Source organism: Episyrphus balteatus, chromosome 2 (assembly GCF_945859705.1).
Source record: "Episyrphus balteatus chromosome 2, idEpiBalt1.1, whole genome shotgun sequence".
In the NCBI taxonomy this organism is placed as follows: Eukaryota; Metazoa; Arthropoda; class Insecta; order Diptera; family Syrphidae; genus Episyrphus; species Episyrphus balteatus.
Window position 1 is genome coordinate 63000395 of NC_079135.1, and position 25116 is coordinate 63025510.

Consider the following 25116-nt stretch of genomic DNA (forward strand, 5'->3'; position numbering starts at 1 on the left):
TGTACTTAGATTATTTGTGTGTGTGTTTATTTTTAAATTACATACCTAACAATTTTATTTTTGGAATTTAAATCTGTTTTGTTTTTAGATCGGGTTCTAGGGTAGAGTTGTCTAATTTTGGCCGTCTCCAGTTTCCGGCCACCTTTCGGAACTGTGATTTCGTAGGGTTTATTCCAAACGTTTGCTCTTATTATATGTTAGAAAAGCATAAGAGCGAAAATTTGGAATTAACACTACGAAATCACTAGTTTTAACGAGAACTGGAGACGGCCTAAAATAGGCAACTCTACCCTTAGTGCAAATATGTTTTGCATCTTAAAATTATTCAGGTTTAAGGCTTGGCTACATGTCCCAATTTTTCAAAAGTATCAAAGGAATTTTTTTTCTAACTATCGCAATTCGTTTGTGTAAAACGTTAGGTAGGTATCCCTTTTTTGTACAAACAAAATTTAAGGTTTTTGAATCATTTTCGTAAGTTCATTCCGGGAAATCACCACAAAATTAGTTCGAAAATTTTCACTTTTGCACTTCTTCATTTTTTTGGGCCAATGAAGTTAAGCCTAAATAAAAATCAAACTTTATTGACAGACATACCTTTCCGGTGTGGTGTGGCCCGCCCGCTCAAACACAGCTAATCTGTGCGCACACCGGAGCGACTAAAATTAAAACTTTTTGGTGTCGGTGTCACGATAGGTGTGGCCACGGGTTGTGCTATGATACCTGTGCGCACAAAAATGTGGTGTGTATGGGCCACTTAACGTACTATATATAATCTGCTAACGACAAATACATATTATGCCGAATTTTCATGAGTCGATTTTTGCCGTGCGACGAAGTTTTTCGGCGTAAGTCGACTCGTGTGCATGTAAGCCGCAGGTGACTTAAGTGACAATCCGCAAAGAAAGACCCTAGTTGACTTCAGCCGTGTGACATATTGTGCGGTTAAAATCGACTCATGAAAAGTCGGCTTTAGCCATCTTTGACAGGAGTACGATAACTAACGCGGTATAAATAAAAACCAGATTCCTGTAGAGGAGTCAAATACAAGCATTTTTTACTATAGGCCAGAGGCAATTTTCTAAAAAATTAATCAAAATAAAAAAAACTTATTTAAAAACGACGGCAACACTTATAATTTTCAATGATACTTTTTTCAAAAGCCAAAATTCCACACTTAATTCTTATTTCCATCACATTATTAAATTAAGTTATATCAATCAATAGTTTTTGAAATCATAGAAATCAATTTTTTTTAAGATCGACAGAAAATGAAACCAACAAAATATTTTCTTATACCCTCTTACAATAATAAATACCCGCAAATTTTTTTATACGATCAGCCTAGACCTAGACCACGGATGCTTTCATAAATGCATGGTTGCGCAAGTCTGACGAATGCAAAGCTTTCATATAATCCAAATGACAAATGTCAGGTGTTCATAAATGTAAAACGCAAATATTTGCAGCGCAAATGTGCAAATGAAAAAATTCTCATGTGCAATGAATTTAAACTTAAAGAAAGAAGGAACATGACGTAAAAGATGATACAGCTTTTCTTTGTTTCTCAATTCTGTCAAATTGTTAATTGGAAATTCAAAGTTCAAGTCAAAATAACAAAAATAGCCGCGAATTTCTTGGATATAATAAATTTGTAAATATTGACAGAAATGTTTAAAAAAAAAGTTTTTTTTCTTAAAGGATGGAAATAAGATAATATATTGTTAATTTTGGAGAAGAGGCTGAATTGCAACTTAAAAATTTTGACAAATGACGCAAATCAGAAAAAGTGTTCATAAATTCAAAGTAAAATACATGCGCAAATAGTTTTTCTGACATTAGTCTGATCGCAAATGACCGCATGTAAACAAAGCAACCATGCAATTATGAAAGCACCCGTGCATCTTAAACTTTAAACTATCTATAAATCCTTTTTTCTTGGAAACGAAAAAAAAAATCAAATTTTAGTTTTGTCAGAAAAGATATTTACCGTCAGTATAATATTATTAGGGGTGTTCATGCAACGGTGTTTTCCCCGATTAAACCTAGTAAAATGGTTAATGTGGTAAACAAACTATCAAACTCATACAAAATTTTGACACACAACCACTTTAACACGTTTACCAGGTTAACTCAGAGTTTACACCGTTTAGTTACGTTTAGATCCAGTTTTGACCAAAGGCATAAATGAGGGGCACTTAAGTGGCTTATATTCGATATTACCAAGAGCGTATTTTAAAACTGAACTTGGAACTATGAAGCAACAAATGATTTATTATTTAAGTCAACATACATGTAGATAATCCAGACTAAGGCATTTTTACTTACAAGATTGCATTTATACGTTCGATTTTCTCTCAAGTAAATTATACTAAATGAAAAAAAAATACATATTTAATGAAACAACAACTTGGTTATTACAATATGTTTTTAATTATTATTAATCCCATCACTTAATAAGATTTGATAACAAATCTAAGGCGCGTATTCATTATGCACGGCAAGCCAACATTGTTGCCGCGCAGCAGCCGGATGCGAATTTTTTTTACATACGTGGATGCGAATGCGGATTTTTGAAAGTTCACATCTACAAATACGGATGCGGATGTATAAGATCTTGTAATACAAAATGAATATAAATAAATTAAAACAATGATACAGTTATTAATAAAAAGTTTTGTTTTGTATTTAATAAGATAAATTGACGTCGGTTACACAGAGGTTGGTTAATTAAGCCCGCGCTACTAAATAATTGTTCCCTTAGAACATTGCCTTGTAGAGTGGGTTGAAGTAGTCGTTAAAGTCTTCAAAATGAAGAAGGTTTATCTCGACATTGGCTCTTATTTTTGTCCGGAAAGAAAGATCTCCATTAACATTCAGACTTTTTGCACTTTTCCATTCAACTTCTTTGCATCCGCATGAAAATCCGCATTGATTATTGCGTATGCGGAGGTTGATGCAGATGTCCAAATTCATGTGGAAGCTCCGCATTTGCGGATTCGAAATAGATTTTTAGGGCCTTACCAATAATCAAATTTAAAGCTCAGTTAAATATTTAACTGAGCGTTAAATATTTCTCCATACCAATAACCAATTTAATAGTCAGGTTAAGGGTTAACGCCACGTTAATTTTATAGTTGGGAAACTGAACTATAAACGCGCGGTTAAATGTAAACGCACGGTTTGTACTGTCATTTGTCAGCAAAAAAAAAAACATTTGTCAAGTCAACAAGCTGTTGAGAAAAATTAATAATATTGGCGGCAATTTATTAAATAAGTAAATGGAAAAATGTATTTGTTTATAAATATTTATCTTTTTTATTAATAAATATTCATTACTTTCAGAAAAGAAAACTAACCCCCTGAATACAATGGTGTAGCTGTGGCTGTAGCTTGTAGCGCAAGTTGAATAATTCTCAACTTTTTGCTCAGCTGCTGCCACAACTACACCATTGTATTGAGTCAGTCTATCGTCGTACTTCACAATAGATGAACATTTTTTTAATGCACTTTTGGCCTCCTTGCTTGGGCTCCATTTTTTAATTTTTACAACCAAAATAAAAATATATGAAGGTATGTAGGTATTTTGTAGTTATATTTTTGTTCATTATTACAAATGTCACTTCAATTATGTCATTTTGACAACAAATGTAATAGATCTGGTAATAGCTGCGTTCCTTTGGAAATATTTATCTACTTTTTAGTACTTAAAACTACTTTGATCTACTTTGCTATACTGAAAAAGTAGTTCAAAGCAGCTTTAAGTACTAAAAAGTAGATAAATATTTCCAAAGGAACGCAGCTAATAGAAGCACAATTAGTTAAACAATTAGTTAGTTAAAAGTGTTTATTTTGATTATTAGTATAAACCCAATTTAACGCGACGGTAAAATTAAACCCGACGATACTTAAACGTGTGTTTAGCGATTCATTATTCATAAGGCCCTTAGTGTTGGCAAAATGTAAAACTGTCAAGAAGTTTGTGAAAATTTTATGTTTTACACTTTTGGATGTTTTATTTTTCTTTTTTTTTGATTATTTAGTGGATTGGAAAAAAGGTAGTTGCTGCTCGAGCATGTGAAAAGTCCGTGGTTCCTTGGCGAAACTTATATTCAATGTGCAAAACTGCCAACTGTTTCGACTGCCGCGGGCAGCTGCCACGGTAGACAACCAGCTACCGTAATTCTTAGTTGTGAATTTGAGCTGAATTTGATATTGTGAGGTTTTCGAATTTGTGATCTGCCCTGAAGGAGGCCACAACTCACAAGGTGGACTTTTGCTAGAAAGAAGTTTGTGAGAAATAAATTCTCACAAAATCGAATTATGATCACCTTGTGAGGTTTTTGTGACTTGTGAGGTTTGTCAGAATAGAGGGGTAAGTGTGTTTTTATTACGACCTGACTTAACTGGAACAAAAAAAAACGGAGTCTGGGCTAAGCAATTTACATGTTAAATGCAAGAACACCTTAGTCCGTGTCGGGCTTAGGTGTTTAGCCCGGAGAATTCTCTGGGCTTAACCTTTTCAACTGATTTAAATCTGTGCTAGCAAATTAATTTTTTTTTTCAACTGCTTAGAATTTGTTTAAAACATCATTGGTATGACAATTATTTTTTAAACTATGTGATATATTAAGGTCTGTTTGGGTCACAGTACACAAAATAAAGTTATATCATCCGAACGTTGTCAAAATTAGTTTGTCAAAAATGGGCACCAATCTTTCAGGTCGGTCTTTAATTTTTATATTTCAATCGTATTAAACAGGAAATTTGTACTCTGCTGAAGCGAAAAGAAATTTTCCATACAAAATTTCTTTAACGAAATCCTGAACGGAAAATTTCGTTTTGCTTTTCGTTTTTCAGTACGTAGAAGTGCGTTCTTTTATTCGCCGATGTTAACTCTTGTTAACAATAGTTAACTTTCATCGTTCCTAAATAAGAAAAAAGTTACGAAGTGTAACATCGTGGCCTCACAACATCGTTCCTAAATCCAATGTTGAAGTGTCAAATAGTTACATTTTGTAACTTTTTCCAACTCAGCTTCTGGACTTGAGTTTCAATGTTTATCTGTCAAACACAACTAAATGGGGATGAGAGGGGAAGATGTGAGAAAAGAATTTTTTGTTTGTTTTCATATTTGAAATTATGTAATGCATATTTTTGTTTCAATTTGCTTAGAATTCAATTTAAAAGAATTATTTCAGTACCAAATTAATTCCTTCTTGTCATTCATAAAATTGATCTCAAAAAATTTTGTTTTGACAGATCAACAAAATGTAACATTAGTCGTTTCTAAATCAAAGTTGAAATTTCCTAACAAAATCTAACAAAAACAAATACAACGATTTTTTTGACACAAAAACCAAAGTTAACTTTATTTAATAAAAGAATGGGTCACAGCTATAGCGAAAAATTGGAGAGTTTTCATTCATTTGTCCCTTACTTTTTACTGTCCTGTGCATTTTTCTTGACTCCAAGAACATTGTTGACGGTTTTTTCACTTTTAATTCATTTATTTCTGACTTTAAAAATTATTTTCTTGATTCTAAATCAATTTTGAATTTTTTTATTTTGACTTTGACAGAATACTCGATAATATTTTTTCGTAAGCATTGGGCACGTTCAAACACCTATCGGATAGGCTATCTGGGATACCCGTATCTGGAATATCTTTTTGGACGAAAAGCTATCCAGATAGCTTGCCAAAGCAGCAACAAAAAAATATGAAAAAAGAAAATTGATTCTTTTGAGCAAATTCCTTTTTTTTATTGTTACTTAGTACTTGCACAATCGATTTAACTATATTTCTTGCAAATTTATTTTATTTTCAAGCTGAATAGTCGCGCAAAAAGTAATCAAAATAAAAAAAGGGCAAGTGTTTATCAGCTGATCAATCGGATACGTGAGGTATACCAGAAATTCTCGGATACCTTCAGATTATTTTTTGACAGAAAATGGTTCGTTTCTTTGCTAATTTTTAACATTGTTTACAACAACAAAAAGCTATCCGATAGCTTTATGTTAACTGTTTGAACGTGCCCATTTTCGTTGTCGACTTTGGAGACTTGAAAATTTTTCGTTTCGCATCAGCAGCGTACTAGGCTTAAAAAGGAAATTTGTTTTTGTTTTAATTTATAAAATGTCATTTGAAAAAATTATAAATAGAAAAATAAAAAATTTTCTTCGTTTTACTTCTCGGAAAAAGGTCAATAAATTGCTACAAAATTAGTGGTGTGCGTGGTATTTCGGTTTTTGTGCGTTTTTCGTCAGCAATTTAAAACAACTAAGAATTACGGTAGCTGACAAAACTTGACAATTTGGCGACCAATGTCAGTTTGGAAGATATTTCCTTTTTATGTGTAGGGGAAGTACGTCCAATGTGACATACCATAAGCTTTTTCGTCAATAAAATAATACCCGTGGTGTATAACACAATCTTTGCATTTTTTTATTAATTCTTTGAATTATTAGGAACATTTTGTAGTAGTTTTTAAAAACATTGAAAAAAAAGTATCGAAATTCATTTTGTCCATATCGTATGGACAAAATAACATAGGTCATATGGACAAAACGACATATGACGTTTTATATGAACAAATAAGTTGGCAAGAGTAGATTTTCAAAGGAAATCTAACTTCAATATACCTATACTCTGTCCGATAAAAATTGGCAGTACAGGGAAGATAGGGCATTTGCATCTCACTCTGCTTCACGCCTTCTGGATATGTCTATCACATAAAAAAGCTCACACAGCGATGCCGTATTATCCGAAAAAAATGTTTCGAAAAGGTACCAGCGTTACCATTTTATCGGTAAAATTTCACAAAAACGAAAAAAAAAATTAATTTTTCGTTTAACACCAAAATAACAAAACAAAAAATTCACTCATTTAAAACACAGCCCGACCCCAAGCAAGGGTAAACTATTTTTCCTGTTGAAATGTTAAAATGCATGTCAAAATGTTGACAATAACTGTTTTCCTTCATACACAAAATAAAAAACAAACAGCCACCAACACCACGACAACACATAATGCTTTTTTTCATTTTAAAAGCTTGAAAAAGCATTAATCCTGAAAAGTTTTATCATTGAGTTTCATTCTGCCACAGATCGTGTGGCAGATCGGTCATAGGAGGGTGTACTTCGCTTAGTAAAGAAATTACAACAACAATGCCATGGCGCGTCTGTGGTTTTCTTGTGTGTTTCAGGGGCATATTTTTCGTGAATTGCTTTTTGGCAGTCGTTAGGTCCCACTGATTTTGAAAAAGCTCTCCCATAAGGCCTGTACTGCCAATTTTTATCGGACAGAGTATAGTACTTTGTATTAGCTTTAAAAAACTTGTTGGTGGCCATTGCGCTTCATCCTAATATAGCCTGCGCGACACCAAATGTTTTTGATGTTGCAAGCCCGCGCAATTTGTTTTTATTAGCAGCTTCAATGGCGCCCACATCCCCTGAACCATGATTTGCGGTCGGAAGTTCGCTTATACCTCAGTGGCATATTTTAAGTTAAAATAAAAAAAAACAATAACAATTTCTATGAAGTTGAAGGTATGTCATTTTGTCCATATCGTAGTTTTGACACATTTTTATACAAAACCCTGTTTTAAACCCCTATTTCATAAAAAATATTAATTAGTTTTAAACTTTGTATTGTAAACTGTCGTTAAAAACTGTCACATGCAACTCACCAAATAACAAAATTAGCCCAACCCCATTAAAAAAACAGCTCCTATAAACAAACTTTACTTTATATTTTTGGTTTGCGGCTGTCAAATGAGTTGTTATTTTGACAGAATTTCAAATTTCATTGGTTTCACCTTCTAGGAGGTAGTGTTACATGTGGTTCACATTTCAAGTTAAGGCTGGTTTTGTCATATTGTCCGTGTATGTCATTTTGGACGTATTTCCCCTACCTACTGTGAATTTTCATACCCCAACGCCGCAACAGAAGTATAACTTCAAAAATGGAAATTGATAAAATACGTTAAGTAGTATATAATTTTTTTAACTTTCAGGTTTTTTTTAGCAGGGACTTATTTCGCTTTCATTATTAAGTGTACAAATATGAGAGTTCATTTAACCCTTATTTCACCCTATTTACAAAAATACTTACAAAAATGCCTTAGACTTGGATGTTAAACTTTTCGCTTCCGAAATTATTTGTTTTTTCTCAAGGCAACCGCTTGATTTTGGACGTTTCAGTAATTTTTTTTCGACATATAATATGTCCAAAGTGTCTGATGTAATCGTATTCTAATGGTTAAAGTATTACAACAACAATAGTATGCAAGCCAGGACATTAGACGTGCTACAAATTAAATTTGCAGTATATATCTTCATAATTTGTTTTTATGGTTGCATTTAATCTTTTGATTCTCTATACTTCAAATAAAAAAGGATAAATTCTATCTACTTCTATCACACTTTTACAAAAATAACTATTTTTCTCGCTAATTTTTTTTCGGGTTTCCTTTTTTATATATTTGAATTTTTGTTTGTATAATATATAGTATCAATTTGTTTTGAATAAAGGTATCCAGTTGTCGTTATTATTATATTATTTTTATAAACAAACTTACACTACGCGGTTCCTTAGTTGTTGCTTTAAAAGGTTTAAATTTTGAACTTAAATTAACCGGAAATGTACACATTAATTCATAAATACACATGTATATGTATAATGGTTGCACATCTTTAATAATGTAGATATATTTAGGTATATTTTGATTTTTTTGTTGTTGTTGTAAATATTAATTTTTTTATCTTTTACAGTCTTTTTTGTTTTTTTTTTTTACTTTAAACAAATTTGTAATACTTTTTGTTTTATATACCTATATTCTAAGTTTTTGTGTTATTTTTTTATATAAATAAATGAGTGGAGAGTACACATATGTATGTATTTATGTTTGTTAGTAAGAATATATTACATTATTACATATTTTTTATTAAATTTAAGATCAAACTCAGTTTATTTGTGAAAAGCGCTCTGCTTGGAGTTTTAAACTCTTCCTTTTGATTGCATTTTATTTTGCAAGACGGCATAAGCTACGCTTGAATTTTAACTGTTAAATAAATCTTTAATGGTTACCTAGAAGTCGCTGATTTAATCATCGTCAGACAAGTTTGAATTTGTTAGAAGGGTCGTGTTGTCCTCTCCGGCTTCTTCAATGTCCTGCAATATAGCAAAATCGTACGTAAATATAATATAAAATAAAACTCAAGAGAAGCATAAATCAAATAGGTAGTAGGAGAGCTAGTGGCACAACTGAGTAAGGTATCTCTTGTAAGGCCAAACATTCTTATAGTGGTGATTTATAGCATGCTTAGTCTGGCAGGCTTCAGCCCTGCATTTTATATAGGTACATATATGACCTTGAAAGTGTAAAAATTTAAAAAATAGTTGGTATTGTAAGGTTGAAACTTTTATAGAATTTAGTTGTTTATCCATCGAAAAGTTAAAAAAAAATGTCAGACGTGCAATGGTATTAAAATTCAAATTCTTGAAAAAATTAGTATTCAATGTATTTTTTCAAAGTTTTTTTTTCCCTAATTTTACATTTAAAATCGATAATTTCAAAAACGATTCATTAAAATATTTTGATTTAAAATTTAAAATTAATTGCACAATATGAGCTTTTAAAAAGGTATCACTCAAAACTGTAAGTGGTGCCGTTGTTTTTAAATATTTTTGTTTGTTTTGATTTTAAGTAATTTTTTAGAAAATTGCATCCTTCCACTAACCTGCCAAGGACTTATACTGGCCAGAACCGGCTGTAATTGCACATTCCTACTTAAAAAAATCGCTTAGAAAAATTCACATATAAATTTCGACTTTACAGAATAAAGTTTAATTTAATGCACATCTTTAAGTTAGTCTGGCAGGAACTTGTGGACGTCAAAAAATCTGGCAATATTTTTTTGAACTTCTCGATTGGTAAACTAAATTCTATAGAAGTTTCAACCTTACAATGCCAACTTTTTTAAAATTTTTTTACACTTTCAAGGTCATATAATAACTACTAGGGGAGAACGGGGACTTAAGTAACATTTTTTACTTTTGGGGTTTGTGCTCCTGTGATTGTTGGAAAAACAAATATCAAAATGTGCCTTCTAAAAGATTGTTTTTTTTTTTATCTAGAAAAGGATGTAGTTAAGCTTTGATAAATTGAAGCTCTCATGTAGGTGTGATAATTATTCTAACGGCCAATATCTTCACATGAGTCCTAAGTCAGCCTAGTACCCGATCTAGCTAGACCAGGTCCTAGCACTAGTACTCGGTCCTAAGGAAAAGTACCTGAGCCATAAACAAAAAATACCAAGACTGGAAACTCGGCGGTCAACTGACGTTTGCCTACAAGATGCGAGGTGTGGTGAATGTCGTGAACCTATCGTCAAATGTGTGGTGAATGTCGTGAATCTATAAATGTGTGCGTGTTAACGTCATTTACCAACGTGGTGGCTTTCACATATATTCACAGACAGCACTGTACACAACAGGGTTTCGTGGGGAAAGACGTACGAAAGTTTCCAGTCTTGGTATTTTTTGTTTATGACCTGAGCATTTCTTCACATTTATAGGACCTGGGCCCCTGTAACTTTATCACTGGCGATAAACGTTTTTCAACGTCTTCAAAATCAATTTTCTTCCATAAATAAAGCAAAATGTCTTTCAAATTCAGATATTATGAATTAATAAATTATGATCTGGAACAAAATTTCTTTTATTTTGATGAGATTTAATGGATTTTAAAGTCATTCAAATATTTTATCGCCAGGGATAAAAGTTACAGAACATGGGTACTGATCTAAGTTCTTAACAACGCGGTCCTAAGAAATACTAACTTTTAAACCAAAGGGATAGATAATCGAAAAATGTTTTTTAACATATATTGTAGAAAGTTAAATTATTTCAAGTTTGTCATACATTGTTTTTCTGTAGGTTCAAAAATAGGCGAGTTATGTGAAAAACTAACATTTTTATTATGCCTTTCTTTATGCCTTTCGAGCCCTGAAGTCAAAATGCATTTCGGATTTTTTCCCAGACCCTCATATAGCAAAATCTAACTTTCCCGTACTATTGAGATACCTTTTAGGGCGTCTGGCAGAGGGTATGCTGAAACAAAACTGGCTTAAACTTACATTTTCTAAATCAGGAAAAGGCAGAGAAACCTAATATTTGGCCATCATATGGTTACTCTAAACAAAAAAATATTATTTCAATTTTATAAGAAAAAAACAGAAACTAGGTGTTTTTTGTATGGAAAAACCTGTTTTGGAAACCTTTAAGGGCGTCTGGCAGAGGGAAGGCTGAAAAATATCTGGCTTAAACTTATATTTTCTAAACCAGGAATAGACATAGAATTTTAATTAGTTACCATCATACGGTTATACCCAACAGAAAATAAGCTATTAATTTTTTATTAGAAAAATGCATTTCAAAATGCCTCAAAGCGGTCTGGCGGGGCGAAAGCTGAAAAAAATAAATTGCACGACTGGGGTCGCACGTACTTGCTCTTATGGTAAAAGTTACTCTAATGTTTAAGCTTTTCATTGAACAAAATAAGAGAAAATTTAAAATTTGATATTTTCACGGAATTTCATAAGTGGTGCAAAAAAAATAAAATCTTATTTTATAAATAATTAAATACCGTTTTATATGATCTTTTACAAAAAACTAAGTATGCCATTTTATTTCTTGTATAAAAAGGAATTTTTAGAAAAAAAATTTCGAAAATCGTTAGAGCCGTTTTTTAAAAAAATAATATTTTATATATAAAAATGTTCTAACATTTTTCAAAAAAAAATTTGGTGTGCAATTTTGAAGAAATAATTAATTTACACATAAAAACGGAATTTCAAAATTTTTCACCGACCCGTTTCCAAAAAATTGATTTTTCAAAAAAAAATTTTGAAATATTTTTTAAAAATCCAAAAATATGTTTTTTTAAAAATTAAAAAAAAATTTAAATAATAATTGTTTAAACGTTTCTGTATGAAAATTTTGACGGAAATCTGTTTTGTCGTTTACGAGAAATTCATAAATCAAAAAAACCGTTCTACGGCAGGTACCGTTAATAACGGTACAAAAAATATTTTTTTTATTTCCAAAAGAAGCTTTTATGTGTTTCACTACACACAAATGTTTTGATCAAAATCCTTAGAGCCGTTTTTGAAAAAAATTAACTTTTCTATTTCCGTTATATGACAGGTACCGTTAATTTTGGTCCTAAAAAAAAATTTCAATTTGTCCTCTAGGGAATCACCCAAAACTGTTAACTACCAAGTTTGAAGAAAATCTTTCCATTAGTTTAGGCGGTAGCTCGAGGTACACACAGACAGACAGACAGACAGACAGACAGAATTGCCGGACCCACTTTTTTGGCATTCTCCATCATCGTAATGTCATGTAAAATTGTTATCTCGAGTTCGATTTTTTTTTTGAAACCTAAACTTGCCCTATAGTACCTATATCGCAAGTAAAAACTTGTGGTACCCACATTTTTGAAATCAGGGGATTTTTTATGATTTTTTGGTGTATCATTTATTCGGTTAATTCCTAGCAAAACGCCAAAAGTTGATTTTTGACTGCACTTTGGATGCGTCTGGCAGAGGGAAGGCTGAAAAATAGCTGGCGAATAATTATATTTTCTAGACCAGGAATAGACATAGAATATTAATTTGTTACCATCATACGGTTATACCTAACAGAAAATAAGTAATTCGGTTTTTTATTAGAAAAATGCACTTAAAAATGCTTTAAAGCGGTCTGGCGGAGGGAAAGCTGAAAAAGAAACTTGCGGTACCCACAGTTTCGAAATCAGGGAATTTTTTATGATTTTTTGGTGTATCATTTATTCGGTTATACCAAAACGCCAAAAGTTGTTTTTTTGCTGCACTTTGGATGCGTCTGGCAAGCAAAAGCTGAAAAAGATCACTGCCAGACTTTTACCGTTGACATACTGTGGTGCATATCTAGATATGTGCACACTCGAATTTCGGTTATATCAAAACTGCCAAAATATGCTGCCGGCTCCTAGACTATTAGTGCCTGAGCATTTCTTCACATTTATAGGACCTGATCTAAGTTCTTAACGCGGTCCTAAGAAATAATTCGTATAAAACTGGTCTAACTGTCATTTCGACAATATTTTGATGTTTGAAATATTTTATTTTGATATTTCAGCAAATTAAACAAAACAAAATAGACAAAAAAACGTTAAATAAATAAAATCACCAATGAAGAGATATTTAAAAAGATATTAAAAAGCTTAAGAAGACCCAACAAGAAATAAAAAATTAAAGTTCGATCAGGAAGTGTCACATTAAAAAATGGAATGATCTTATTTATTAAATATTGCCAAAGCTAATAACCAGTTCACCAACAATGATGAGGAATTTCTTTAATAATTTGGGCTAATAACGGTTGAACCTACAGGAAGAGTTCTGTTAAAATATAACAGACAGCTGGCGTATAGATTTTTGTATCTATACATATATTTCAATAAAAATAACAATTTTTAAAGCGCATTTCTTTTTTGTGTGTTTATATCTCTTACCACGACTTGTAGCCGAGTTTACACATGGCCTCCATAACTATTTGTAGATAAAACAGATATTATTTTGTGATAGCTTTGGATTCAAGAACTGTTGAAGTCCTCCCGAAAAATGGATTCGAAAGACCCTACTTTGAGCGAATGTTATTTACATGTGGCTCCATTTATACTTTTATAGGACATTTTTATTTATAAAAAATAAAAAATCTATTGTGCCAACAATTTATTGTTTTTATGTTTCCATAATACCTACAGAATTTAAAAACTGAATTGCTATTGCAATTTTTTCTGCACGTAAGAAATTGATTGGGAGATCAATGGCTATATCAGGTATGAGTGTAACTTTACTCATAATTGGCTTCTATCTTTGTGGGGCCTTGAGAAATGCAAATGAAGAACGTCCTTGTAAAGACCATCTTTCTTGATTTGGTTTTAACTTTTAGAAAGATCGAACAAAGTCGATATACTTTTTTGGCACTTCTTCATCAAGAAGTGTTCTTTTTTCTATTTTTCCCGTTCTTGCATTGCATTTGTCACTTCAGGTTTTTCTGGTAATTTTTTTAAAAATCGTTCAAAACATTAAAATCACAAAAAAAACTTGTCAAACGAAACAACACCAAAGAAATTAACAAATCTGGCAAATTTCTCTTAAAATAAATAAAATCTTTTGCTTTTATTCGAGTCCTAACAGTTAGACTACCGATTTTGAGGTCCAACTAATACGGAGTCCTAACTAATACTCGGTACCAATTTGACAGTACTAGGGCTTAGTACTTTTGTGAAGTACTTTGAGTACTAACGATTGGTATAATAACCAGGTCCTAGCTGATTTTGAGGAGCTAGCTAGTACCGAGTCCTAACTAGTACTCGGTCCTAAACTGACAGTTCTAAGGCTTAGTACCTGAGTCAAGAAATGATTTGGTACCGATTTGAGTTCTAACTTTAGGACTAGGATCGGTATTAGCGCTAGGACTCTGTGAAGAAATCGGCCGTAAGATTCACGCTCTGGGGACAAAAGTAACACAATAATTATAGTTAAAACTAAATAAAATACCTTTATTGTATTTTATTTAGCTGTGTTACACACTTATTTTAACTTAGGATCATAACGAATAGTTGAAATTCATAATTTTATAAGTAGTTTTAATCAGTTTGTAAGTTTTAAAATAAGAACAAAATTGATATACTTCCAAGTTTTTTTTTTTTAATTATTTCTTGTAATCCAGTCAAATAAGGGGACAGCCTCGGAATGAATGCTAATAAAAATTTTTTTGCTCAATACCTTCGTTTTGGCATTCTATAACATACCTCAAAGGTCTAGAAAAATCTCATGCCCGCAAGTCGCGATTTTTTAAAAGACACATATGCACATATGAATCTAATTTTGAATTGAATTTTATTGAGTCTTCAAAGTTAGGTTACATTTTATATCTTATTCTAACAATAGCTTTTATTGTACTAAAGTGGCTATAAAGTATTGCCTTCTTTTTCGAGTATTTTTTTTGTAAAGCCTCGTGGCGGTCAGTATTTATATAAAACTAAATATATGGTTGGACTGCTTTTGCTCATAAGCGTTTAGTTGAATTTGTTTGTGACGGTAGTCACGAATACATATATACAATAAACTTAACCTATCTTAAAACTACATACATACGAAAACTGGCCAGTGCAGTGATATGCTTAAAATCTAACATATTGCTTTAGATTTTTATTTTTTTTTTTTTTCGTTTCTTTTCTTTTTTTGTTTCTTTTGAGTTTATGAAGCGAGAGCGCCATATATACATTAAACATACAATTTAAATCACAGTATACGAGAGTGTATGAGCAACATTTTAACATTGAGATATACATTTAGGGTGACTGAGTGAAAGATTCGATTAATGGTGTAGAGAGGAAGATACATTTTGGTATACATTGATGTTGTTTCTCTATCTTTACGAGCGATAGCTCTTCTTAATTTATAAAATAGTATAGATACATTTGGTAGGAGATACAAAATGAAATAGTCAGTAAAGTAGTATGAATGTGCTCAACACTAATACAAAATAGATCACGGAATTTTGATTACATAGATACTAGGATGAGGACAATAACATTGTAGCAAACAATAAAACATTCAATTTAGATGAAATTAAATCAATTAACTGGCGAATATGTTTTAAAGTATTTTAGATGTACTAGGGAATATGCTTTCAGTTTTAGCATCAGGTGTTTCGATGCGCCGTTATGATTCGTACCGCTTACTTGTATGGATATAGCGTGCGATGAAATGCCGCTATTTACTGTTGTGGTGTGTTATGTTGTACTGTTAGCACAGTTTAACTTTTTGTACATACTAGTTTCCCTGTTTTATGGCGATGTAATTATCCATCCTAGTCACTTTTTGTGTTATTATTAGCTGTGGCTAATTGTCTGTTGCTGTTGATGATTTATGTCGACTTCAAAGTCGCACGTTCTTTGCAGGACACACGAACGTGTTGGGGCATCCCGCAGACCCGTAAGTGACTCGTCCGGATCTCCATCACTATTTGAATTAATTAGCTGTGGCTAATTATCTATTGCTGGTGTTGACTTATAAGTCACACGTGTTTGTTGGACATACGAATGGGTTGGGGCAATCCCACAGACCCATTAGTAACTCGTCCAGATAATATAACTTTACGTTAAACTTTTACTAGCTCCAAGAGCTGCGACTGCCTTCGGCCACGGTTACTTCCCGATCATCACATATGAATCTAAAATCAAGGCAATCTGACGTCTCTGAAAAAAGTTATACCTGTTTTTCATCATTCAACCCATATTATTACAACAGTTGCAAACAAACTAACGAAAAACTCTTTAAAGTTATGGTAGAGGAACCAAATTTTGTGTGAAGGTTTCATATCCATTTTCATTAAGAATCAAAATAAGGCAATGAAAAAAACATTCATATCTATGAAAAAATGGTAGTTTTTGAAAAAAGGGGAAATTTTGGGATATGCGCTATAAAACATCCTGGTACATTCTTGGAATTAGAGCTAATAGGCTTATTTTTTTGTTTCTATCTTTGTTTGGATATTCTATAACTTATATCAAAGATCTAAAAAAATCTCATGTCTGCAAGTCCTAATTTTTCACGTTAAACTAAGTTAGGTGCAGATTTAAAAAAAAAATAATACGAAAACTTTAGATTTTTAAATGTATACCAACATAAGCGTCATGATTTAAAGGTATTTTTTAACTCTTATTTCAACAAAACTCACGAACAAGTCAATCTGACCATCCCTGAAAAGTAATACACCTTATTCATGTTGATCTGACACAAGTATCTTAAATGTTGTTTTTCAATTTTTTAAAATCTACACCTTATCTTCAAACCAGGAAAATTAGGACTTGCGGACATGAGATTTTTTTAGATTTTTGATATAAGTTATAGAATATCCAAACAAAGATAGAAACAAAAAAAATTAGCCTATTAGTATAATTCCAAGAATGTACCAGGATGTTTTATAGCGCATATCCCAAAATTTGCCCTTTTTTCAAAAAATACCATTTTTTCATAGATATGAATGTTTTTATTTTGATTCCTAATAATAATGGATATGAAAACCTTCATACAAAATTTGGTTCCTCTACCATAATTTTAAAGGGTTTTTCGTTTAGTAAGTTTGCAACTGTTATAATAATATGGGTTGAATGATGAAAAACAGGTATAACTTTTTTCAGAGACGTCAGATTGCCTTGATTTTAGATTTTTTGGAATCAGCATTAAAAAATATTTCGAAATCATGTATCATATGTGCATATAATACCATTGTCTTTTATTGCTTATTTCGAAAATCTAAATTTCGCGGTTTGAGCCTTAAATCGCGATTTGCGGACATGAGATTTTTCTAGACTTTTGAGGTATGTTATAGAATGCCAAAACGAAGGTATTGAGCAAAAAAAATTTCTATTAGCATTCATTTCGAGGTTGATCCCTTTTTTCAACTTATTTGACTGTATTATTGGTGAAAAATAACAACCATTGAAATATTAGTACTAAAATAGTTATAAGGCCGAAAGGCATTAGAATTAAGAAAAATGAAGTATAACTAAGAGTGCCCGTATAGGGCCAGTAAGTTAGTTGTAAGTAAATGATAAGTAAAGTAGTCTAGTTTTTATGATTTGTTGTCTAGCTTTGAGGTAGTTTTAAGATAATGATAAATAAAAATTAATTGAAAATTTGAAGGCATTCGCCTATTGACCCAACAGTTGTATGTTCGATCGCCATCATGTATCATTTGTGTGTATAATACCATTGTCTATTATTGCTTATTTCGAAAATCTAAATTTCGCGGTTAGACCTTGAAAATCGCGACTTGCGGACATGAGATTTTTCTAGACTTTTGATGTAAGTTATAGAATACCAAAACGAAGATATTGAGCAAAAAAAAATCTATTAGCATTCATTCCGAGGTTTACACCCCTTTTTTTACCTTATGTACTGGATTTAGTTTGATAAATTTTTGCCCAATACCTATACTCCAGTCAAAGCGTCGGAAAAAAGGGCCTAACGTTGCGCACAGAGGCACTGTCAGTTTTTATTTCATGGATCGATAGGGGTATATTTAAAGGCTTAAACCCAATTTCTCTACACCTGAAACCTGATCATTCTTTTTAGCGGAGTTATTCACAAAAATGCATTTTTTGATATTTTACTTCCAAGCTAATATCTTTGCTCCATTATGTCGTAGACCAAAAAATTAACATACATTCTCTTCCTTATAATATTTTCTATCTTTGTATGTAATTTCATTGTATTAAACCAAGTTCCTACCAAATGGCAGCCAGTTAAAGTCAAATTCTAGTTGTTAAAAAACACATTTTCGTTTTTATTTCGAAAAAAGCTTATATTATGGTCAATATTTTTCTAACCTCTTAATATCCTGCATTTTGCAAAAAAAATCAACTCTTTATCACTAAAGATGACCGGTGCGAAACCACCCAAAAGTATCGTTTTTTTGGGAACAACTCGGCTTCAGAATGTCCTACGACAAAAAATAAAGCTATTCGTTACAACATTTTCTATAGATTTGGTGCACATTATTTTTGTTGAAACAAATAAAAAATAAGTAATATTAAGTCAGAGACTACATAACCGTCGTAAATGTTTAATATTTGTCTTATTAAATTACTTTTTCATACAAATATCTTTGAAAATCATGTGTACTATGCTGTGGAGAAGTGATTTTTTTATTATTTAACTTATAAAAAAGTTATAAGTCAATTTTCGAAAGATCAGCTGGTGGGCTACATTTGCCATTTGTTTGTGGGGAGGTTTTGCTATGGTAAATGCAACCCATGGGGTACATTTGCCAGAGGCGAGCTTTTTCAAAAGAGGATGGCAGAATCCTAAAAAAATCAATCCCTTCTTCGTATTTTCAGCTAAAAAGAAGTTTTGTTTATGATTATTGGTTTTATTTGTATTAATTTTCATATTTAGGTAACTGGCAATCCCTCCCCACCTCCCGTGGCAAAGACACCCACCTAGGGAGGTTTTGCCACATCACTTTTCGTTTTTTTTTTAACAAATTATTAAAAATAGAAACAATTAATATATCAAGATGAAAAAAAATTTAAGTGAAGATAATAAAGTCAATAATAATATCAGATATAAAAAAATTAAAACAAACGTAAAAACTTTGCGTTAAGTCAATTTTCCTAAATCCTGGCAAATCCTCCTCCTTCTACTCTACCAACCTCTTAAAAATCAATTTTATTTTAGTGCAAAAATTGACCTTTTTGCACTTTTTCTCAATTCACCATGCTGATTAGTTCAAAAATTATAACAAAAAAAATCTCTTAAAAATCAAAATTTGTTTTTTTTTTTCAGTGTAAAAATTTTTTTTGTTATCACATTTGAGCCAAGGGTGGGCTAACAAAAAAAAGTGATGTAAATTGTTGGAATAAGCACGGTTACTCGAGAAAAAGTTTAAAAAGGACAATTTTTACACTGAAAAAAAAACCAAATTTTGATTTTTAAGAGGTTGGACCAACCTGGTTGGTAATTTGTAAAATGTAAAAAAATTTTTTGTTATCACATTTGAGCCAAGGGTGGGCTAACAAAAAAAAACTGATGTAAATTTGTTGGAATAAGCATGGTTACTTAAGAAAAAGTTTAAAAAGGACAATTTTTACACTGAAAAAAAAAACCAAATTTTGATTTTTAAAAGGTTGGACCAACCTGTTTGGTAATTTGAAAAAAAGTTTTTTTGGTTTAACTTTTGAATTAAGGGTGGGCTAACAAAAAAAAGTGATGTAATTTGTTGAAATAAGCATGGTTAATTTAAACTTTTTAAAAAGGAATTTTTTTATTTTTAAAACTAATTTTGATTTTTAAGAGTTTGGTAATTTGAAAAAAGTTTTTTTTTTCGTGTACTGACAAAGAAATCATTTTACACCATTCTGTTTTTATTGTTACTTTTTAAAAATATTTGGATATATTTTACTAAGCATGTAGCTTTTCTAGGTGCTTATACGGTAAACCAAAAAATCAATGATTTTTACACTTGAAAAAATATTTGTATGTTTTGGTTTTTAAGGTGAAATGTCAACTTAAGCTTCTTAACAGCAATGTTATATGGTCTACATTCAATCAAGTTAAAATTTTAAGTAAAAAAAATAACATTTGAGGCGCAATGCAAACATCAATGGGCCCACTAAGGGTGGGCTAACAAAAAAAAGTGATGTAAATTGTTGGAATAAGCACGGTTACTCGAGAAAAAGTTTAAAAAGGACAATTTTTACACTGAAAAAAAAACCAAATTTTGATTTTTAAGAGGTTGGACCAACCTGGTTGGTAATTTGTAAAATGTAAAAAAATTTTTTGTTATCACATTTGAGCCAAGGGTGGGCTAACAAAAAAAAGTGATGTAAATTTGTTGGAATAAGCATGGTTACTTAAGAAAAAGTTTAAAAAGGACAATTTTTACACTGAAAAAAAAAACCAAATTTTGATTTTTAAAAGGTTGGACCAACCTGTTTGGTAATTTGAAAAAAAGTTTTTTTGGTTTAACTTTTGAATTAAGGGTGGGCTAACAAAAAAAAGTGATGTAATTTGTTGAAATTAGCATGGTTAATTTAAACTTTTTAAAAAGGAATTTTTTTATTTTTAAAACTAATTTTGATTTTTAAGAGTTTGGTAATTTGAAAAAAGTTTTTTTTTTCGTGTACTGACAAAGAAATCATTTTACACCATTCTGTTTTTATTGTTACTTTTTAAAAATATTTGGATATATTTTACTAAGCATGTAGCTTTTCTAGGTGCTTATACGGTAAACCAAAAAATCAATGATTTTTACACTTGAAAAAATATTTGTATGTTTTGGTTTTTAAGGTGAAATGTCAACTTAAGCTTCTTAACAGCAATGTTATATGGTCTACATTCAATCAAGTTAAAATTTTAAGTAAAAAAAATAACATTTGAGGCGCAATGCAAACATCAATGGATTTAATTGTTCTTAATTATAAATTGAAAAAGGTCACTGTGGTGTATGCGCACTTTTTTGTGCGGTGAATAAAAACTAATTCTTCTATAATTTTTAAACTAAGCGTAAGTTAGCGAAAATAAAAGTTGACAAACAAACCATAGTTTTAAACTAACGATTTTTTCACAGGAAAAAATCACATTTTTTTTGGTTTCTGATATGAAAAAAAGTTGTTATATCTTTTGAAAAAATAGTGGAAACAAATGGGCTATCTGTGGCTAACGTTGGGCAAACGAACCACAGTGCAAAACAAACAATTTTTACACTGAATAAAAAATAGTTATTTTTTGTGATGAAAAAAAAAATTTATATTTTTAGAACTAAGGGTGGGCAAAAAGAAATCTTGGGCTATACTTGGACAATCGAACCTGACAGGTTTGAAAAAAAATTAGCATTTAGGGGTGCCAACTTCAAATAGCCTGGACCATGGTGGCAGGTAAGGTACTGTTGATTTTTCTAGGGTGGGCCATGAATTTTCTACGTGCATGAGCCAACATAAGAAACAAAATAATTTTTTTGTACCGTTATTAACGATACCTACCATAGAACGGTTTTTTTGATCTATGAATTTCTTGTAAACTATAAGCCGATTTCAACCAAAATTTGTATACAATAAAAATTGTTTTGAAAAATAAATTTGGTGAATTTTCGCTATTATGTGTTGAATAATATTTTCTTAAAAATGGCATACCAACTTTTTTTTTTAATTTTAGAACTTTTTTATAAATAAAAAATGGTACATCATTAGAAATTCGTGACGAGACAAATTTAGTGAACGAAAAAGACAAACAAGTTCTGAATTATAAAATCTTTAATAATACGTGATGACTTTAAAGGGATCGTTAGTGGATGAAACCGTTTTATTATTCATTTATTTTAACATCTTTTTGGCCCAATCATTCACTCTCCATTATATTTAAAGACGCCATTTAAAAAGAAAAATTTAAAAATTCGATTTGACTGATTTTTAATATTAAATGTTGACTTTAAATAATATAACGGAGAGTGGATATTGGAATTGGCTCTTAATCTTAATAATCTGCATATAAGCTACCAAAAGTTTACTTACATTCCTATTACGCTTTCGAACCGAACTTACAATAGTTCGTTTGTTACGTGCTACGAAAAATAAAGCAACAATCATTATAACGACAATCAAGGCAGCTCCTAATATAGCGGGCAGTATGACACTATCTTCAGTTTTGTAACCCTAAAATATACATATGTTTATTATTTATTTTATGCAAAGAAAATTTTAGAAGCTTACTGTCCATTGGAAATATGTTGACGGATCTATGTATGGCCAGTGTGATCGTATCCAATCGTTTGGCTCAGTCGGATCCTTCTTCACATTTTCCTGGTGCTTTATTTGATGGCCTTCGATGGAACTTTTTACACTTTCTCGTCCAAGGGAATTTGTTTTGGCCAATACAGGTGGTATGATGGGCTTCTTTGCAGCTGACTTTAATAGAGGTACTTGCATAACACGATGAGTTTTGTTTGAAACACCAAACGCAGATATTGAGGTTGTTCTAATGGTTGATAGCATCAATGTTGTAAGTGTGGGAGGAATTCTACCTTCTGTGACGGGTACTTTGTTTTGGTCATTATTTCTTACCGTGGTAACAACAATTGTTGGTGCCAATTTTGATGCCATTTGACCTCGCAAACCCTCAAACCGCACTTCAGCTATGAAATCATTTCCTATTCGCGATTCTGAGATTTGAGTTGCTTCTACGTTACTACTAGTTTCGGTACTACCCGAGGCTGTTGCACCCCTTGATTCCTCTATATCTATTTGTGGATTTGATATTTGTGGTATTGCTGTGCTACTGCTTTCCACAGGATATGCTTTAATTGTACTCTCGATTTGGTTATTATTGTTTTTTGCATCGGTGGTAGTGCTGGTATTATTGGAACTGAGAGTTTTTGTTTTCTTCACTGGCAAACTGGTTTCAGCAAGTCGCTTTGAGCTGCCAGTGAATGCGGCCTTTGTCTTCAAAAACCAATCAGATGGATTAGGTAGGCACTCTGCAGAGACCAAGAACGGAACCAAAATGGCTCCAATGATCACAGTACATACAAACAAAAGCCCCAGATACGCAAAAAAGAATCGCCTTCGGACAGAGCGTTTTGATTTCGCTTTGTTGCTGCTTGCACTTGTTAGTTTACCTTCAATCCGGGAATCATCGTTCTGCGGAAGGATTGTGTATTGCAAGCTGTTCTCCCCATGTCTTATGGTTTTGTACATATTGGGACAGTTGTCGTTTGCAAAATATTTTTTTCCTGTCAATTTGTTTCTGGTATTATAACTACTATTAAAGCTGTTCCAAATTGCTCGAAGAACTTCCAACGTTTGTTAAATTCTTTTAAACATTCTTTAAAACTTCATTTGAGTTATCGATTAAATAGTGTAATAAACAGATGAAAAATACAATTTCCGTTTTCTACACTAAAAAAATATACCCAACACAGACAAAATGTAGTAGGTAGGTATCTATAAAATAATAAATTTTACACAAAAAGTAAACACTCTATTATTTATAAAGCCAATTATTATGTCCGAGACGAAATAGTTATATTTTATGAGAAACAGTTTCTTTAAATTAAATGAGAGTTTTCTTTTGTTAACTATTCTTAGCAGATTTCCGTTTTTTAACAATTTTACTACTTTCACTATCTAAGGCGACTTTTATCATGGAGTGCGCACAAGGAACTAGTGGAAAATTTGAATGTATTGTCCTTGTTTTGTGGTAAAAATCAATAAAAAGGACCTGTAGTGCGTTTAAAAGGTATGTTTGATCTTTTCAACCAGCTGAACTGTGAAACAGAGATGAAATTAATATACTAGTATCTAAGCTCCTACATATTTTGGAATATGCGTTTTTAGAAAGAAAAATTTTCAGAAAAAATAAATTGAAAATTGTTATAACCGTTTTTTTTGTATATATATAATTTTTGTTATACACAGTGCTCCAAAAGTAATGGATCAAACGAAATATGCTGATAGGCTCTCAGAATTTGGTAACTTGTTCATTCCAAATTCTTAGCTTTGGATTAAATGCAATATTCGTGAAATTTCAAAAAAATCCCTACTTTGCAGGATTTGGATTTGGGTTGAACAAGTTACCAAATTCTGATAGCCCTTAGGTGGGCCTATCATCATATTTCGTTTGATCCATTACTTTTGGGGCACCCTGTTTATCATGATCATGACCCCCCCCCCCCCAAAACCTGAGGTGAAAAACAGAAAATTATAAGGCAAAAAGGTGGAAACGGGGTCTTATACCATAATATGAAGGGTTTCTTTATTATTATGGACTATGCTTTTTGATTTCTTACACATTTTTTTATTGAACCATTTGAACCATTAGAATTCAGTGAGTTATTCGCTTCAAAGAAGCCCCTAAAGCGGTGCATTCGTAGCGAATAGTGACCTTCACATCGTAGTGACCTTCGCATCGATCCACGAACGCTAATATCATAACTAATCGCAAAAACGTCATTTCATATTTTGTTTTAAGAAGAAATACGTCTTAACATGTAACCTGTGTAGAGAAAATTTATTTCTTCCTACACATATATTTTTAGGTCCGTCAAAATTAATAAATGTAAATTATTGTCAAACTACATTTGATCTTCTTGAAGTGACCATCCATCCCGGTTTACCCGGGACTGTCCCGTATTTCTACAGTTTGTCCCGGGTTTTTATTAAAGAAACCCGGGACGTATAAGTGTCCCGTAATTTGTAATTTGTCCCGTGATTGTCCCGTATTTGGACATTCTCTGAATTTTGTATTCAATATTTTAAATACTTTGTACAGAAATAAGAAAACAGTGCCACAGCCACTGCAGTGGCTGGAAATTAAAATTTTTCTAATTTTTCGGATATAGCATTAAGCCTAGTACGCTGCTGAAGCAAAACGAAAGTCAAAAAACTTTTGCTGCAATAAAAATTGCCTGGACAAATAAATGGAAGTGACAAACGATTGAAAAATCTCCATATATTCTAGCACAGGTAAGAATTTCGTAACCTAAGCTGTGTATTGTGCAACGAA

At 31.7% G+C, this 25116-nt stretch overlaps 1 protein-coding gene across 1 annotated transcript; it reads right to left on the reverse strand.

Annotated features, from left to right (window-relative positions):
- Positions 1–392: 392 nt before the first annotated feature.
- Positions 393–24009, reverse strand: LOC129908670 (uncharacterized). Its single transcript, XM_055985332.1, has 3 exons — positions 22326–24009; positions 22128–22268; positions 393–9169 (listed from the first exon to the last, which is right to left on the reverse strand). The coding sequence occupies exons 1-3, from the start codon at positions 23307–23309 to the stop codon at positions 9101–9103; spliced, it is 1194 nt and encodes a 397-aa protein (XP_055841307.1). The 5' UTR covers positions 23310–24009; the 3' UTR covers positions 393–9100.
- Between the last annotated feature and the right edge of the window lie 1107 nt (positions 24010–25116).